The 15488-nt window shown below is 46.0% G+C and overlaps 1 protein-coding gene across 2 annotated transcripts in view; it reads right to left on the bottom strand.

Moving 5' to 3' along the window:
• AP4E1 (adaptor related protein complex 4 subunit epsilon 1) overlaps nt 1-15488 on the bottom strand; it is a 417135-nt gene that overhangs the window by 353626 nt on the left and 48021 nt on the right. For both annotated transcript variants that reach the window (XM_085644188.1, XM_085644189.1), the window contains exons 3-4: nt 5921-6044; nt 2264-2337 (exon numbers count right to left, since the gene is read on the bottom strand). In XM_085644188.1, the coding sequence (XP_085500314.1) occupies nt 2264-2337; nt 5921-6044 (198 nt within the window). The remainder of the gene's footprint in view (nt 1-2263; nt 2338-5920; nt 6045-15488) is intronic.

Here is a 15488-nt window from a genome sequence, read left to right as displayed (position 1 = left end):
CTATTTTTAATTTATGGGCACATATGCACACCCGGGTGATCAGCACATCGTTTAACACGTATGTATGCGACTGATGTTTTAGTTTATTTTTATTGTTATTTTATTTAAATTATTATCCTTTAGGTTGTTCCTCATACCCTCGTCCTGAAGAGGCCCCGATGAAAGGGCTGAAACGTATCGACTGTTGGAACATGGAGGAATCCATTAAATAATAAAAAAAAGTGTTAAAATTGAATATACACACTGTAAAATGGTTCCTGAGGTGTAAGCTTGTACCTCATGTGTGTAGAGGATTACCTCTCAGTGGATTGCTGTTAAGTTAGAGAGCAAATATGATACAGAACTTTTGGGGGGTAGGAATCAATATTTGACTAAATATTTATATGTAAGTGTTTGAGCAACTTTTATGTATTATTTTGGATTTGTATTAATTTGTGAAAAAAATAAAAGAAGTTAATAAATGTTCCAATGAGGAATAAATGTTGGTATGTGGTTTATTAATCTACAAGTAAACAGAAGGTGACTATGTACCTTTCAATGGGTTAATTTGATGTAACCTATTATCAACATAAATGTATCCATTCCTCCACATCATTGTTTTGTATAGTTTGATATTTCTTTGCCCGGATGGTGGAGGGGTGTTAGGGCAAACCCCAGTGCTATTTCACCGCTAACTGCCCAACTGGGCAGACGGTCGAATTTGGGCGCAAATGGGCTAAGCGGCAGGAATGTAAACAGAGGCCGAATAGAATATAGGAAAGCTGGACATCAGTCACCATCTCAGACGACAAAATTGTGGATCAAGGAGTGTTGGTTTTCATAAAACTGCTGAGCCTGTGAAATGGTTATTCCACCTTGAAAATAGGTAATTACTTTCATCCATGGGTAAGTGCAGCATCCTGATGATGCATGTCACTTCCTTTCACAGATTTCGGGGCTGCTGGCTTGGTAGCATTGTACTCTGTGAATAAACATTCACAACTGCGCTTCACTGACATCTAGTGGCCATTGAAAGTATTGCACTATCAATGAAGTCTGATTTTCAGACCATACTTCTGGACTGTACAACAATCAGTCAATAAATAATTTGTCCGCATAAAATATCCAAAAGGATCTGAGAAAAATATAAGCTCTAATGGAACCAATCGATGGTCTTCAACACTAAGTTCTTCATTTCAAATGAACAAGCCTCCTCATATTCCAAGAGATTAATACATTGTTCCAATAAATTCATTTGTCTCCACCCCATCATCACTTGAGGATATATTTAAATCAATACAGCCAGCACGTGTTTAGCTTCTTCAGGGCTCAATATTTTGGATTGTTTCAACATCTCTTGCTTTCACACACCACGATGTCCTGAAAAGCTTCACATTCTCTTAATGCATTTCCCAATGTTTTCTTCCCAATTATACAGGAATCGTAGATTCAGCCAAGAGCAATCCATCCTGGTCCCAAATCAGCCAACATCATGAAACTTTGAAGAATTTGAAGAAATCTAGGATATTGGGATTCCCGTACCATGGGGTATGAAAGAATGAGAAATGTATTACAAAGAGTAATTGAAGCAGTGTAACATCTTGAGTCCTGAAGAAGGAACGAAGTCGCGAAATACATGCTGGCTGTATTGATTTCATTAGATCATCAGTGATATTGGAGTCCATTTGAAATAAAGAACTTTGTGTTGACGACCATCGATTGATTGCATTGAAGCCTATATTTTTCTCATATCCTTTGAAAATGTATATGGACATATACAGTGCACTGGCTGGGGTACCACTGCCGAGTTAGTTTTCCTGTTACCCACAAGAATCTTATTATAAATAAATAAATCACCTACAAACACTGGCAGGTCTTGACTATGCGGCCCACATTTGGAGGCTGATGTGGGGGTGCTAGAGGGGTGGTTTGACAATGCCTGGGGCAGGTTTGGAAGAATGTAGTGAATCTTCAGAATGGGAGGAGACTTGCTGCTTTCAGTACATACTATTTATATTGCTAACAAAAAATACAAACATCAGTGAAATGCGTTCAACTGGTCGCAAAACCTGAGGAACAGCCCAATCAGCTAAGGGGGAGCACCTAATAAGCCAATAGCTCTACGCAGCGGACCCAATAACCATTTATATTTGTATATGATATATGTTTCCATCTGTGTTTGAGCTGACATGAGGTCTTGCAAGACAGCTGTCTAGAGGGAGACATGAGAGCAAGCAAAGAAATCTACCGTAATCTGCCCATCGCAAACATTATGTTACTGTACCTTCAAAACGGTGTTCACCAGCAGAACCAACAGCTCATGATTTTCATGTAAAAATAAAGAAACAGCCAAGTAGCCTGCAAAATAAGGAGAAACCAGTAAGACGCCAATCTCCATTTGAAACTATCCCAGAAACGTCCACCCAAAAGAAGTTAATGATACTGAACAATTTTCTTTAATTTACATTACTTATCCATACCCACTAAGTGTTTGTTTCAAGAACAGTTTCAATTAAAACATTGTTGATAACTTCAGAACTAGCAGCATAACAGATGTGATCACTTCTAAATACCATACCTGTATAAATTGGAAAATCGTCAATGGTATACTCAAGTGGCAAATACGGCTATCTTGTTTCTGCAGTATTACAAATTTACATGCTTGCCTAAATTTAGTTATGAATTTAGTGGAAGATATGTAGACTTTTCACCGTGGGGTAAACAATGGCTCACTCTCAGTGCTAGGGGTTGGCCTGGTGATTGTCTTTTTTTTTTTTTTTTTAAGTTAGCCAACCATTCCCAAGTGACTATCCGGAAAGCTTGATCAAGCAGTAAAAGTATTGGCCCAAGCAGGTGGTGCGAAGATTGAGTAGAAGTACATTACAATACAGTTTTCATAGTTACAATTGAGATGAGAATGTTTTGCCAGAATCGGTCCCCAAGGGAAAAAGCTACAAGGAAGGGCAAACCTTTAAGCTAACTTGCCAATCTTGAGAATGGCAAAGGTTGCTGAAGACAGAGCAAGGCAGCTGACTTTCCCTAATCAAGTCAGGGAAAAGAGCAATCAAAAGCGCTGGAATCCACAACACCAACAAAAATACTTGCTTCATATAAATAGGGCACAAATGTGGGACAAAAATTACAGCAATGACGATCAAACATAAGACTTCAAATGTGTTGTAACACATCCACCTTAAAATGAAGCCACCTTATATATGATCCAGACAGGAAACTGAATCATAGAAAATACATGAGGAGCTATCTTGAATTGGGACGCTCAGTACAAAAAGAAGTGTCAGCCATCTTTGATTAGGAACCATGCAGAATTGACCACGCCCACCAGAAGCAAAAGACGACAATATGGAAAAATGAAGAAGGATAATGCCATTTTTCCAACTGGCTCCCCAAACCGGTAAACTGAACAAATGCCAGCAAAAATGCAGGAAGCAACTGCTATTTTAAGGATGTAGTCCAGAGTCACTTCGGGACCAAATGTATAATCGCTTTCTAAAAACCAGTGATGCCCAGTGCCGGCACAGAAGTGAGGTAAGGAACCGCAGTAGCTAAAGGAACAGACAACGCCACTGCTGCGGGAACCAGCACGGTCATGGTCACATAAATCAATGCCGATCCAAGTGGCAACTCCATTCACCGAGATCTACAGGTGAAGTAGGTAATAAATAGAGAGCCCACTTAAGCTGCATCTCAGTCAAACCACACAAACATGCACACAGCTCCCCTTCACTGGTTGCCTCCTCTGGTTGACAAACTCGAGGGTAGGTCTCCAGCCCATGGCGAGGCATGGTCAGGGGTACATTAACAGAGACAGAACAATGACGTCCCACCTAAGCTCAAGTTAAGTAGCTCCGTTCCTGGTGTTTGTCTTGGGCTTCAAGTAGGTAACCGGTAAAAATGTCTGCTCATATATCTATAATCGTTGCTGCCATGACTTTCAATGCTTTTCAGCTTGCTGAGAGCACCATAGTCACTTTCAGAAAGGAAGAGTGCATTTGGTATGTTCTTTCAGAGCACAGACCCACTATCCAGGTATCAACCAGTTTAAAACAGGTCCTTATCGTACATGCATAGTTCTCAAGTGTTCCGAGATGAACAATCAAACGTGAACACAAATTTGCTATTTAGGTGATGCACACCACTGAGGCATTTAGGTGGCATTCCTCTCCCAACAGTCGGCGGTCTCCTCAAAAGTACATATCCCATGACCTGGGAAGCCCAGAACCTCCGGTGCAATGGCTCCTCAATCAGAGGGTATACATATGGGTACTGATGGGGAGTAGAGAATTTTAAGACCCAGGGGGACAATCAGTTTGGCAGCCCACCAGCGAAAGGGCACAAACCAGTACCGTGGAGGTCCTCTCTGATATAACAAAAACCGTAAGGTATATCACCTCACTTGCCCATCTGAAGATATGATAGCATGCGGTTACTGGCAACAGAGCCAAAAGTGCATAAAGTCAACACCTCAAAAACAAGAAGGTCCATCAAATTTTAACACCTGTCCAAAACCTGCTCTAACAGAAGGATTTCAGCATTTAGATCAAGTACCCGAGTTGATGCGTCAGGTACTCATCAAAAAATGTCTCAAATCGCATGAATAACTAATTAAATTGCACACTGGGATTGTCAATATTTTTAGTCATTGGTAATTGTGTTCATGACCAAGTAGGAAATTAGTTGAGAATCCCTGTGAATAACACTGAGCAGGACCAACTTGCTTCAACAGTGGCACTGGGTAACATGTTTAAAATCAATTAGACACAGAATTGAGTAGAATTTGAAGTAGTGTGTGCAAGGGAAATGGAATGCCAGACTAAAAAACATGAAGCGCACACATACCATAAATTGAAAACAAGCATTCCCTCTGGTAACATACACTGCACACAGCTTTATCAGGATAGTTCACATACGAAGCAAAATCCAATACACGTTTAAAGACATTACCACCCATTTTTTAGCTGTGAAGAGTCTGTGCAGGACTGCAATTAAAAGCTCCCAATAGTGTCATACTTTAAAGGGCAGCCCTAATTTATTTCAATATGGTGAGCCATCTTTTGGCATCTCTCAAACATGTTTGACCATATCACAGTGAAATGTTCTGTACTGGTAAAATATGTCTATCATCATATTACGCTTTTGCTTGGAATTACAGTTACTCTTCACTGAAATCGTGCAGACCTATGGATGTGTCTGTCTTGATTAGAGAAGAAATATTTTGATAAATGGTGGCAAGGGAGGCTATGCTGTGTGTAGATCATGTGGAATAACTACCTCCATCAATGAGTGAAAGTGGGATACAAGTTATTTGTGTGCACTCCAAAAGTCCGTCGGCTATGAGACAAACCAGTCGCATACAAAAACAATGTAAAATAAATGAGGCATCAACTGCAAACATAAAACCTTATTGAATCCTGTCACACACTCACAAGGGAAGGTTTATCTGACTTTAACTGAAGCTTGCAATGCACAAAGCCATGCTGCATAGAGTTGCACACTAGAGACCACATTAAGAAAAGATAGATCCCAAGTTATGGGCTCAACATATTCTTTTTTTTTTGCTAACACATTATTTGACAATTCAACCTTGGGAAAGGCCAAATAATGCGTTGCCATCAAGGATAAAGTATGTGACGGCCTAGAACAACACACAAGGGGCTAAGTAATAACATCTGGCATTTAAATACGGAGATTAAACTGAAAAACATAAAACAGTTGCATGACACAGAATATTTGTATTTAAAATAAAAAGTTAGAAAAATTGGATATTGAATTCTGAATAGCAGATCCCAGCCGTTATCTATACTTAACTGATGAACAACCAAGCACGTGGTATTCGCGTGCATACCAGACATGCTTCTCAAATTCTTTGCTTTGAAAAAAAGACATTGGATTCCACTTCACCAACGAGTATCTAAGTACATACCCACTCTCTTTTCCAACAGGTTCCCTTGTTGAGCCAATTTGATTGCATGTATGTAGCCAAACGAAGCTTCATACCCCAACATTTCACAATAAAGAAGCCGCACCATGCATTCCTTCATCTGCCTCTGAAAGGAAGAAGAAACTTACAAATGGAGGTCTAATGGCAGATATTTACTTAAATAAAGCATTAGTCTTAATAGCTTGTTCAGGCTCCGTTATAGATTACATCATGAAACAATGTATACAGATACATGATCTCAACATAAAACAGCAGAACATTACAGCTTACATGTCAGTTCACTAAATGACTGGCGACAGAGGAAGGGGCTTCATCGGAGGTCCCAGAGTACAGGACATCAAAGGGTTGACCTCTTGTTCCACACTTAACCCCTCAACAGTCTCCTATTTGCGGTGTAGGGGCTGTGGTGAGGGCAAGGCTTTCTTGCTGCCGCCTTCATGACACCTAAGACCAAGGGTAGTAAGGGGAGTGTCAGGCAAGCTAGCAGTAGCAGCTGCTGCCCCTCTACCTCGGACATCCATCCATAACAGATATTTGCTATCACAAGCTTATTTAGCTTTACCCGGTTGACTAAAGCAAAACCGGAATAACTAGACACTGATACCACATCTTGCTCTGCAACTGCTTGTGTTGCGTATGCTGTAAGCATTTAACACAGTTTAAGCTGAAACTGTTGGATATCTTCAGTCGCGTGTACAACTTACAATCATGATTGATGCTCCAACAATACACACAGGGGAGAAGATGATACATTTTAGTAAACAAAAATAGTAATGTATTGATGTATCGTATATTTAAGCCTAAGAGTTTAGGACGCCATAGGAAACTTCCTTATGATCATTCCTCATATACAAATGAACTGAATTAGCAAAATCATGCATGTCAGATCTCCAACAGATGGGAGGAGACAGTTTGGAAGAAAGTGTGCTAATTGTCAATTGTAATGTACAGCAGAAATCCTGGAACGCAACAGTGTTTGTTGGGGAGGATAATAAAATGTCCATCTATTAATTTCAAGATCTGGCACAAAATGATGTAGAGTGTGATCTTCTTGATGTGGAAAAGAAAATCCTTACATGAGTGAAACGATTAATGTTGGTAAAAGATGATTAATCTCTAAATAGGTAAATATTAATGGGGTTATCCAGCCCGATAAGAAATCTTAATCAGTAAACCCAAATAAAGGCATTAATCAGGTCCAATTTGCCAGGTGAACCTTTTAAAATTATTTTTGAAACTGCCCCCATCTGACCCCTAAAGGAGAATGAATTGCCTCTGAAGCTGTGCTGGTCATTATGAAAAACCATCCATATTTGAGAAGATTATTTGAGCCTACGTACCTCTCACACATTCCAGTTTTGCACCGGAGGAGGTGGACAAAGTGTTCGAACTTTGGTTGAAAGCTCCATCTATCCTGCACAGTTAAATTGAAGGATGTTTATCATAAATATGTACACAACTTTAGCAACATATATTTCCACAAGCGGTGCCATTTTTTTTTCTCAAGACAGTTAACTTCATACAGTTATAATGTAGGTAGCATGGGAAATACTTCATTCAGTTTTTTATGCTATGTAAGCACTGGTTGCAGGTCCGTGATATTTCTCAGTGTTTTTTCTTTGATACTACTGCTGTATGGTACTCAATCCGTTGATTTTCTCTCTTTTCATCACAGTGGGCTTCTGCCTGGTGTTTGCACTGCGTATTCTATATCTCTGTACATTTTCCTGTAGCAGTAATCCTGTTAGAGACATTCTTTGAAAGGGTGGAATGATGCGTATGATCTGTCAACATTTCAAAATACCTTCTGTGGTTCTCAGTGGCCTGATCAAGACCACAAATTTTTCAGAGTGGGGTGACACTGTTGCAGTACGTATGCTTGTCCGCAGGATTATTACAAAATATGTTATGTGCTCATTGTATTTTATAAATACATTTGTATTCTACGAATTTACCTAGATAGGTGGACTGTTCAAAGACAAATTGTTTTTAAAGATGAAAGTTGGAGGGCGAGGCCAAGATGGCGGCGAGGTAGGACGCGAACAACGGAGCTCCTGCCCGCCGTCTGCCGCAATTAGCTTCGAATAGCTTGCCGAAGGACCGGAGACAGTGGAATTTGGCGACGGAGTGTCCCTCTGTCCCGTTCCAGCCCTTGGTGGCTGCGGCAGTGGACACCTTACTCCAGCGTCGTACGGAGCGGCCCAGCCCGGGATGCCCACAGCGGAGCAGAGGCCTCGAGATAGGGGCGGCCCTAATCGGGGTCCGCCAAGGCCGGCATCTATTTCACTAGCCCCTGCTCGACAAAAGGACCGTCACGGGGGGGCTCATCCATCACGGTCAGGAGCCTGCATCTTTGGCCCCGGTCTTGCTTGGGGCCGCTGACTCTGCGGGGAACTTCTGCCACGGACCACGCGAGACCCAGACCACGCCAGACACTTATTGGACCCCGTTGCTGATGAGCTGTGGAAGGCGGAGATTGAGGTGAGGCTTCCCCCTCTCCCGCGGCGCCCTCAACTCCTGGGGTGCTGCAGCCATATGCGGCGAGGACTAGAGCTGCCCAGTGGACCCTGCCACTGCCAACGGAGACTGGGAGGTTGCTCAGCCGGGGCTACCAGTGGTTGGGCCAGCGCTTTGGCACGGGCATCGGCCCGCTACAAGGGGACACCTCTCGAGCTCTGCTCTGGCCCATTGCCCCACAGGACTGTCCCCCCCGGCGGTGTGGGGCCTGCGGGCCTTATCGTGTCGGAGCCAGGCCCTGGGCTCGGGCGGTGAGGGACGTAGCCGGAGGAGGGGCACTGCGATGTGGGATTGCGGCCCTCCATCAGGCCATCATTGCGGTGCTACGCCTCTGAAGCACGGAGTCGCTGCTCGCGCTGTGGGACAGTGAGGTCGGCGACCTGAAGACCAGCGGAGGAGGTAGGCCCCTATTGCGTGGCTCGGTGGCGGCCCTTGACTGCGGAGCGCATGGAGGGCAACACAGCACACGACACTCCCCCCCCCCCCCCCCTTTCTGGCAGCTCCACAGGGTGGTTCTGCTCTCTCAGACAAGTGACTCCACCTGCACATAGACTTGCCCCCGCGCAGTGGTGGGTGCCGATGAAGGGACACGAGTCCCACATGAGAAGCGGGCTGTTGAGGCGGTCCACCGGGCGCATCAGGTGGGGAGCGCGCCCGCAGCTGTGGTTGTTTTTGGTCCATCATACTGTCTACTTACTGGAGAAGCACGCACACAGCTGGTCTCCCTCCCACCTGCCAGGCGGACTTCGCGCAAGCTGTGGCAGCCTTTGATGCGGCGTGGCCCCACACTCTCAAGTTGAAAGGAGCGATTCCTATCTGGGTGCATAAGTAGATACCTGCGTAGCTGGGGGATTAGAGGCGAAAGACCTGCTCCACCCTGCAGCCGAAAGTGATACCTGGAGCTTCTTCTTACCTGGAGCCCACGAGACGGCAAACCTCCGGCACAGACATTCTATCAGGGTCCCCTCGACTATGTCCTCGGCCCAGACGAGGAAACAGAAATCTCTGAAGGACATCTTTGGGAGAGCTCAGTCCATTGCTGATATCACGACTGCGTCCCCTCAAATGGCGACCACGCAACCCACCCCCAGCGCCGGAGATGAACCTATCACTAAAGCGTTCCTGGAATCGGTCTTCAACACTCTCAGGGATGATATACACACGGTGAAGATGGAATGGACGGCCGAGATGCGGGAGATCCGCCGGGATGTGGACGACGTGGGGGGAACGTGTTGCAACTCTAGAGGACAAGAGTGACGCTGCAACGACAGAGGTGGCCATGCTCCAGCAAGAGATCATTTGTCTACAAGATCAGTACCTGGATGTTCAGACGCAACTGGAAGACCTAGAAAACAGATCACGCCGGCATAACATCCGGATCCGAGGGTTGAAGACGACAGAGGATACCAAGGACCTCTTCGCTTTTACGATGGGTCTATTCCGTCATATTTTGGCAACCACGCCTAGCACCGAAATCATCCTGGACAGAGCACATAGGGTTGGCCCGCCACACGCGCCCAACGCCCCTCCAGCGGATATCCTAGTGTGCTTGCAAGATTTCAAAACCAAGGAAGCCATCCTTATGAAAGCAAGAGCCCTCCACCTTATCTCCTATCAAGGACACTCTCCAGTGCTTTATCAGGATCTGGCCTGGATCACTTTGCAGCGTCGTCGGCAATTCTGCCCAGTGACGGAGCATCTCAGGCAACAAAACATTTCGTACTCCTGGGGGCACCCATTCCGCCTTATCTTTCGCTTTAATAATAAGCTCCACCAGATGCGCTCTCTTATCGAATCTTGCCGACTATTGGGCCTGGCTGTGCCCAGTGAGGAGGATGACTGTCAGAGCGCCAGTTCAGGGCCTGAGACTACACCTTCGGGGTGGCAACGCCGGGGCAGAAGACGGAGGGTCCGAAAACCTAACAAAACAGACATAGCAAAAGGCCAGCAAGATGCCCTAGCCTCCGCAACTGACGCTTTAGCGGGAACGAGCTCCACCGCCGAGTGAGATGCTGGCATCTACATGTCCCTGACTACGGCTCTCTGAACCCCGGTGGGTGGCGGGGGGGACACCGGACCTCTCCCCTTGGTCACACCACGAGCCCCCACCTGACAACCTCCCGGTTACCCCGGGTTGGCAGACACTGTTCTTGGAACTTGGTTTTTATCTACTCACTTTTAGTAGAGACATTTATTTTGATGACAATTTTTTTTGTTTTTTTTCTTGGGTTTGGGTTCCCTCGTCCACCTTCCCTGGTTGCCCTTTGAGAGTTCTCGCCTTACGACTCGCTGGTCAGCTCACGTTTACTCTGATGCCTATAGTTTCCCTGCTGTTCGCTATAGCCAGCAGCGTACATCGCATCCTGTCCTGACCCTAATCCTCTGATGCTATGCGACACCCTTAAAATCCTCACCCTTAACGAGAGGGGTTTGAACAACCCAATCAAACACAGGGCTGTCCTTCACTACCTAGAACATTCAAAGGCAGACATGTGCTTGCTCCAGGAGACCCACCTTCTCTCTAAGGATCACCACAGATTGAAGTCTAAGGCATTTCCTACACAGCTGTTCTCCTCTAACACCTCAAAATCAGCAGGGGTGGCCATTCTAGTTTCCCGTTCTTTTTCCGGGAGGGTCCTGCAGAAGGAAGCAGAGATAAGGGGGGTCGCTTATTCACATATCAGTTCATGCTAGGGAGGATGACTCTGGTTATAGGTTCTATATATGCACCCAATGAGGGGCAGATTAAATTCCTCCTCAAAGCTCTTCTGGAGGCGGCCGCAGCCTCGGACAGACACTTATTACAGGGGGGGGGGGGACCTCAACATTGTTTTTGATAATGAGTTGGATCATCCTGTCAAAGAATGAATCAGGCGGGCGTTCTCATGCCCACGGGGCGGGCATTACTCCATGACCTAGGGCTGTCTGATCTCTGGCGCCACTTTCACCCATGTTCTCGCAGCTACACTTTCTATTCAGGGGCCCACAAGACTTATGCGCGATTGAATTATTTCCTTAGCTCCTCATCCCTCCAGGGCCATGCAATAGGTACTGACATTCTGACGGCCTCTCTGTCGGACCACTCCCCGGTTCTAGCTACCTTTCGGCTCCCGCGCTCACCGCGCCCTCTCAGACACTGGCACCTGCGTGACACTATGTTACATCTCCCACCAGTGATTACTTAAATTCAGAAAGTCATCAGACTATATCACCCTCAATGCTAACTCCGACACTTCCCTGGCGACTCAATGGGCGGCGCTGAAGGCAGTCCTCGGGGGGGAGTTTATAGCGATCTCCTCAGCCCAAAATCAGGAAAGGGACCGCAAGAGAGCGGAACTTACTCAGAGTGTTTCAGAACTCGAGCAGCTACACCAGAGAACAGGCGCTTCTCGAGCATGGCGCCAGCTCTGCGTGGAAAGGAAGCACCTCGCTGCCCTGGACCAAGACAGGGCCAAATATGCAGCCCTCCGGCTCCGTCACTCCTACTACACGTGGGGGGGACAGATGCAGCCGTCTCCTCGCCAATTAGTTGCGCAAGGCTAGACAGAGGCAGGGGGTTCCGACCATTCGGACGCCGGATGGCGAGCTTGTGACCGATGATGCAGTTATAGCTGAAGTCTTTCGTGACTTCTATGCGGACCTTTATACGGGAGACCCTCTAGATGTCCAACGTAGTGCTGAGTACATAGCTGCTGCTGGCATGCCTTCCTTGTCTCAAACACAGTCTGACTAACTAGATAGGGCTATACAGACAGAGGAAGTTATTTCTGCGATTTCCCGTCTTAAACTAGGCAAATCGCCCGGCCATGACGGATTCACAGCCGCCTTCTATAAGACCTTTTGCAACCAACTGGCTCCCATCCTGGCAGGACTGTAACACCTTTGAGTAAACCGGAGTGATCCCGGGAGTGATGTTGGAGGCGGTAGTAGTTGATATTCCGAAACCAGGTAAGGACAGAACAGCATGTAGCGCTTATAGGCCTATATCTCTGCTCAACATGGATATTAAAATATACACTAGCATCTTAGCGGCCCGATTGGCGCCTAATATGGCCCAACTGGTCGAGCCTGATCAGGCCGGTTTTATACCACAGAGGCAGACCAGTGACAACACTAAGCGCATATTACACTTGTTAGAAAAAGCGTCCTGCACCCAAGGCGAGTATATGCTCCTGGCCATCGATGCAGAAAAGGCCTTCGATAGGGTGCACTGGCCTTATCTGGAGATGGTCTTGTTGGCCGCTGGCTTTGGCGAGAAACTTCGCACTTGGATCCTGAACTGCTACCGATCTCCCATGGCGACGGTCCGCGTCAACGGCCACACATCTTCTCGTTTCCCCATTGGGAGGGGCACTAGACAGGGGTGTCCCCTGTCGCCCCTCCTCTTTGCACTCTACATGGAGCCTTTGGCACTTAGAGTTCGACTGCACCCTCTTATAACTGGGATTAAACTTGGGGGGAGGATACCCACACCATAAGCCTCTACGCAGACGACATCCTGCTATCCCTATCAGAACCAATCACAGCCTTGCGCTCTCTCTTTATCGAATTGTACAGCTTTGCTCAGGGATCGGGATTTAAAATCAACATTGACAAATCCTTGGCCCTTAATATCTCCCTCTCTCCGCACACCCTTACTCACATTCAGGAGGAACACCCGATGCAGTGGGCGACGGCTGCAATCCCGTACTTAGGCATCCAACTTGCTCCCACCATCCAGGCTACCACGGACATTAATTACTCTGATCTCCGTACTCGCATTCGAAAGGAATTAAACAGGAGGAAACATTGCACAATATCCTGGCTGGGCAGGATCGCAGCTACCAAAATGATTATACTTCCGCAAATTTTGTATATCTTCCAGACCCTCCCCCTCCGGCCCCCACAGGGTTGGATCCAACAGACTCAAGCGGACTTATCGTGATTCATCTGGGACGGATGTAAGCCGCGATTCCGACATCAGGTTGCAGTCCTACCACCAGAGAAGAGAAGAGTGGGGGTACCAGACCTTCAGCTATACTTTCACGCCGCTCAGATTAGGTACCTAGTGGAGTGGCAGCGCCTGGAATCGGAGAAACACTGGCTATTCCAGGATCAGGCGGTAGCGGGCAGAGCACTGCAGGGTGTTCCCTTTCTCCACAAACATCACCGACCAGCTAATCTCTATGCCTCATACATCACTAGCAACATTATGGAATCCTGGGATCGCACCAATGTTTCCACACAACTGACCACTTTCCCATCGCCCCTCACACCGCTATTTGACAACCCAGAGTTTCAACCTGGAACAGATGCCCGGGCCTTTCAAGCTTGGCGATCTTTCCCCTGCAGGTCCCTGGGCCACCTTTTCGACTTAGATAGTATTATCCCATTTCCACAGCTCCGGGAACACTATGGTCTCACAGAAGCGGAACGTTTGCCATACCTTCAGATTAGACACTGGGCACTACACCCACAAATCAAACCGCAGGCACAGCGTCTATCTCCTTATGAAAAATGGCTGATAACACGCACCTCTGACAAAAAACTCATCTCTGACCTTTATAAAAATGCTCCTAGCCAACACCACCCACACATATAACGCGGGTCGCGCTCGCTGGGAGAGAGATCTAGGGAGATCCCTGAGCCACAAAGAATGGGAAGGCATATACCATAGGGCAAGACACTCGGCCTACCATATGGGCCTCACAGAGACCTTGACCAAGATTGCCACCTATTGGTATTACACGCCGGAGCGCTTGCACTGCTTTGATCCCCGATGGAGCGACTTATGCTGGAGGGAGTGTGGGGAGGTAGGCACATTAGAACATGTCCTTTGGAGTTGTACCCGCATACAACCATACTGGTCTCAAGTCCTTGACGAAATAGACCTACACTTTGAGACCCAGCTCCCTCGCTTCCCCTCCTATATTATTCTGGGTTTACCTAATCCATTGACGTACCCACTTAAATCCCGGAAGGGCCGGTTGATGGCGATTGCCCTAAGAGCGGCCATACAGAACATCCTGATACACTGGTGCTCTACCCAGCTTCCCACGCATTCCGGCTGGCTTCAGAGACTCTGGCTAGTGTTGAGCATGGAGAAACTTACTCTCACACTGGCCGGTAGAGGGTCTTAGTTCCCTGAGTTGTGGCGGCCCTTCTTGACTCTTCTGGTGTCCGAGTTCCGAGAGTTGACATGCCCTAGGTACCTCCGACTGCTTCGTCTCCCAGAAACGCAGATTCCAAGCACCGATTCCACGAAAAGTCGTAAACGGCGCTGTTGAACAGTGTGCTGCTTCTCCTTTATTCCCCGCTTTTCCTCTTTTTTTGTTTATGGTGGACATGGGGTGGGTGGGTTGGGTGGGGGCAGGGGGGTTAGTTGGGAATGTTCTTCATTTGTGTTCTTCTTTTGTTAATGCTGTCGACCCGCTCCATGCTTATTGCCTAAGGTAATGCTGTGAACTGCGACCTTGTTGTCTCCTTCACACTAGGATAGAGGAGCGGAGGGTCTTGTTTTTTACATTTGTATGGAAATCAATAAAAAGATTTAAACCATAAAGATGAAAGTTGGTAAACATTTGTTGGAAACATCTTTTCTGAATCAAGGCAAGCTTATTTCAATACGCCGTTGGCTCAAAAAAACACAAATAAATTATAAAACACAATATAAAAATAAATCACACTCAGGTTACATTTTAATACACTTTTTTATATTATACAAACAATTCTTTAAAGCAAACGCAATATCTGAACTCTTCATTTGAATAAAAAAAAATTTTTTAGGTACAAATAAAAACAAAAATATTTTACAAACATAGGATTTAGGAATGGATAACACAAATCTAAAAATAATAATCAAAAATCAAATGGCAAATTAAAAACTAAAGTGCAGATGAAAAAAGCGGTTTTCCCACCATTCTACATAAAACCTATTACAGCCAGGACTGATGCCAAGCTATTGCATCAAATCTTAATCACTTATCACTAGATTCAGATATTATTCCACATATTTTACACATACAAGAAAGCCCAAACAACTTTTTTGTGAATT

This window comes from Triturus cristatus, chromosome 3_1, assembly GCF_964204655.1.
Source record: "Triturus cristatus chromosome 3_1, aTriCri1.1, whole genome shotgun sequence".
Classification (NCBI taxonomy): Eukaryota; Metazoa; Chordata; class Amphibia; order Caudata; family Salamandridae; genus Triturus; species Triturus cristatus.
Note: the sequence above shows the minus strand (reverse complement) of the source record. Positions and strands in the feature narration are given on the sequence as shown.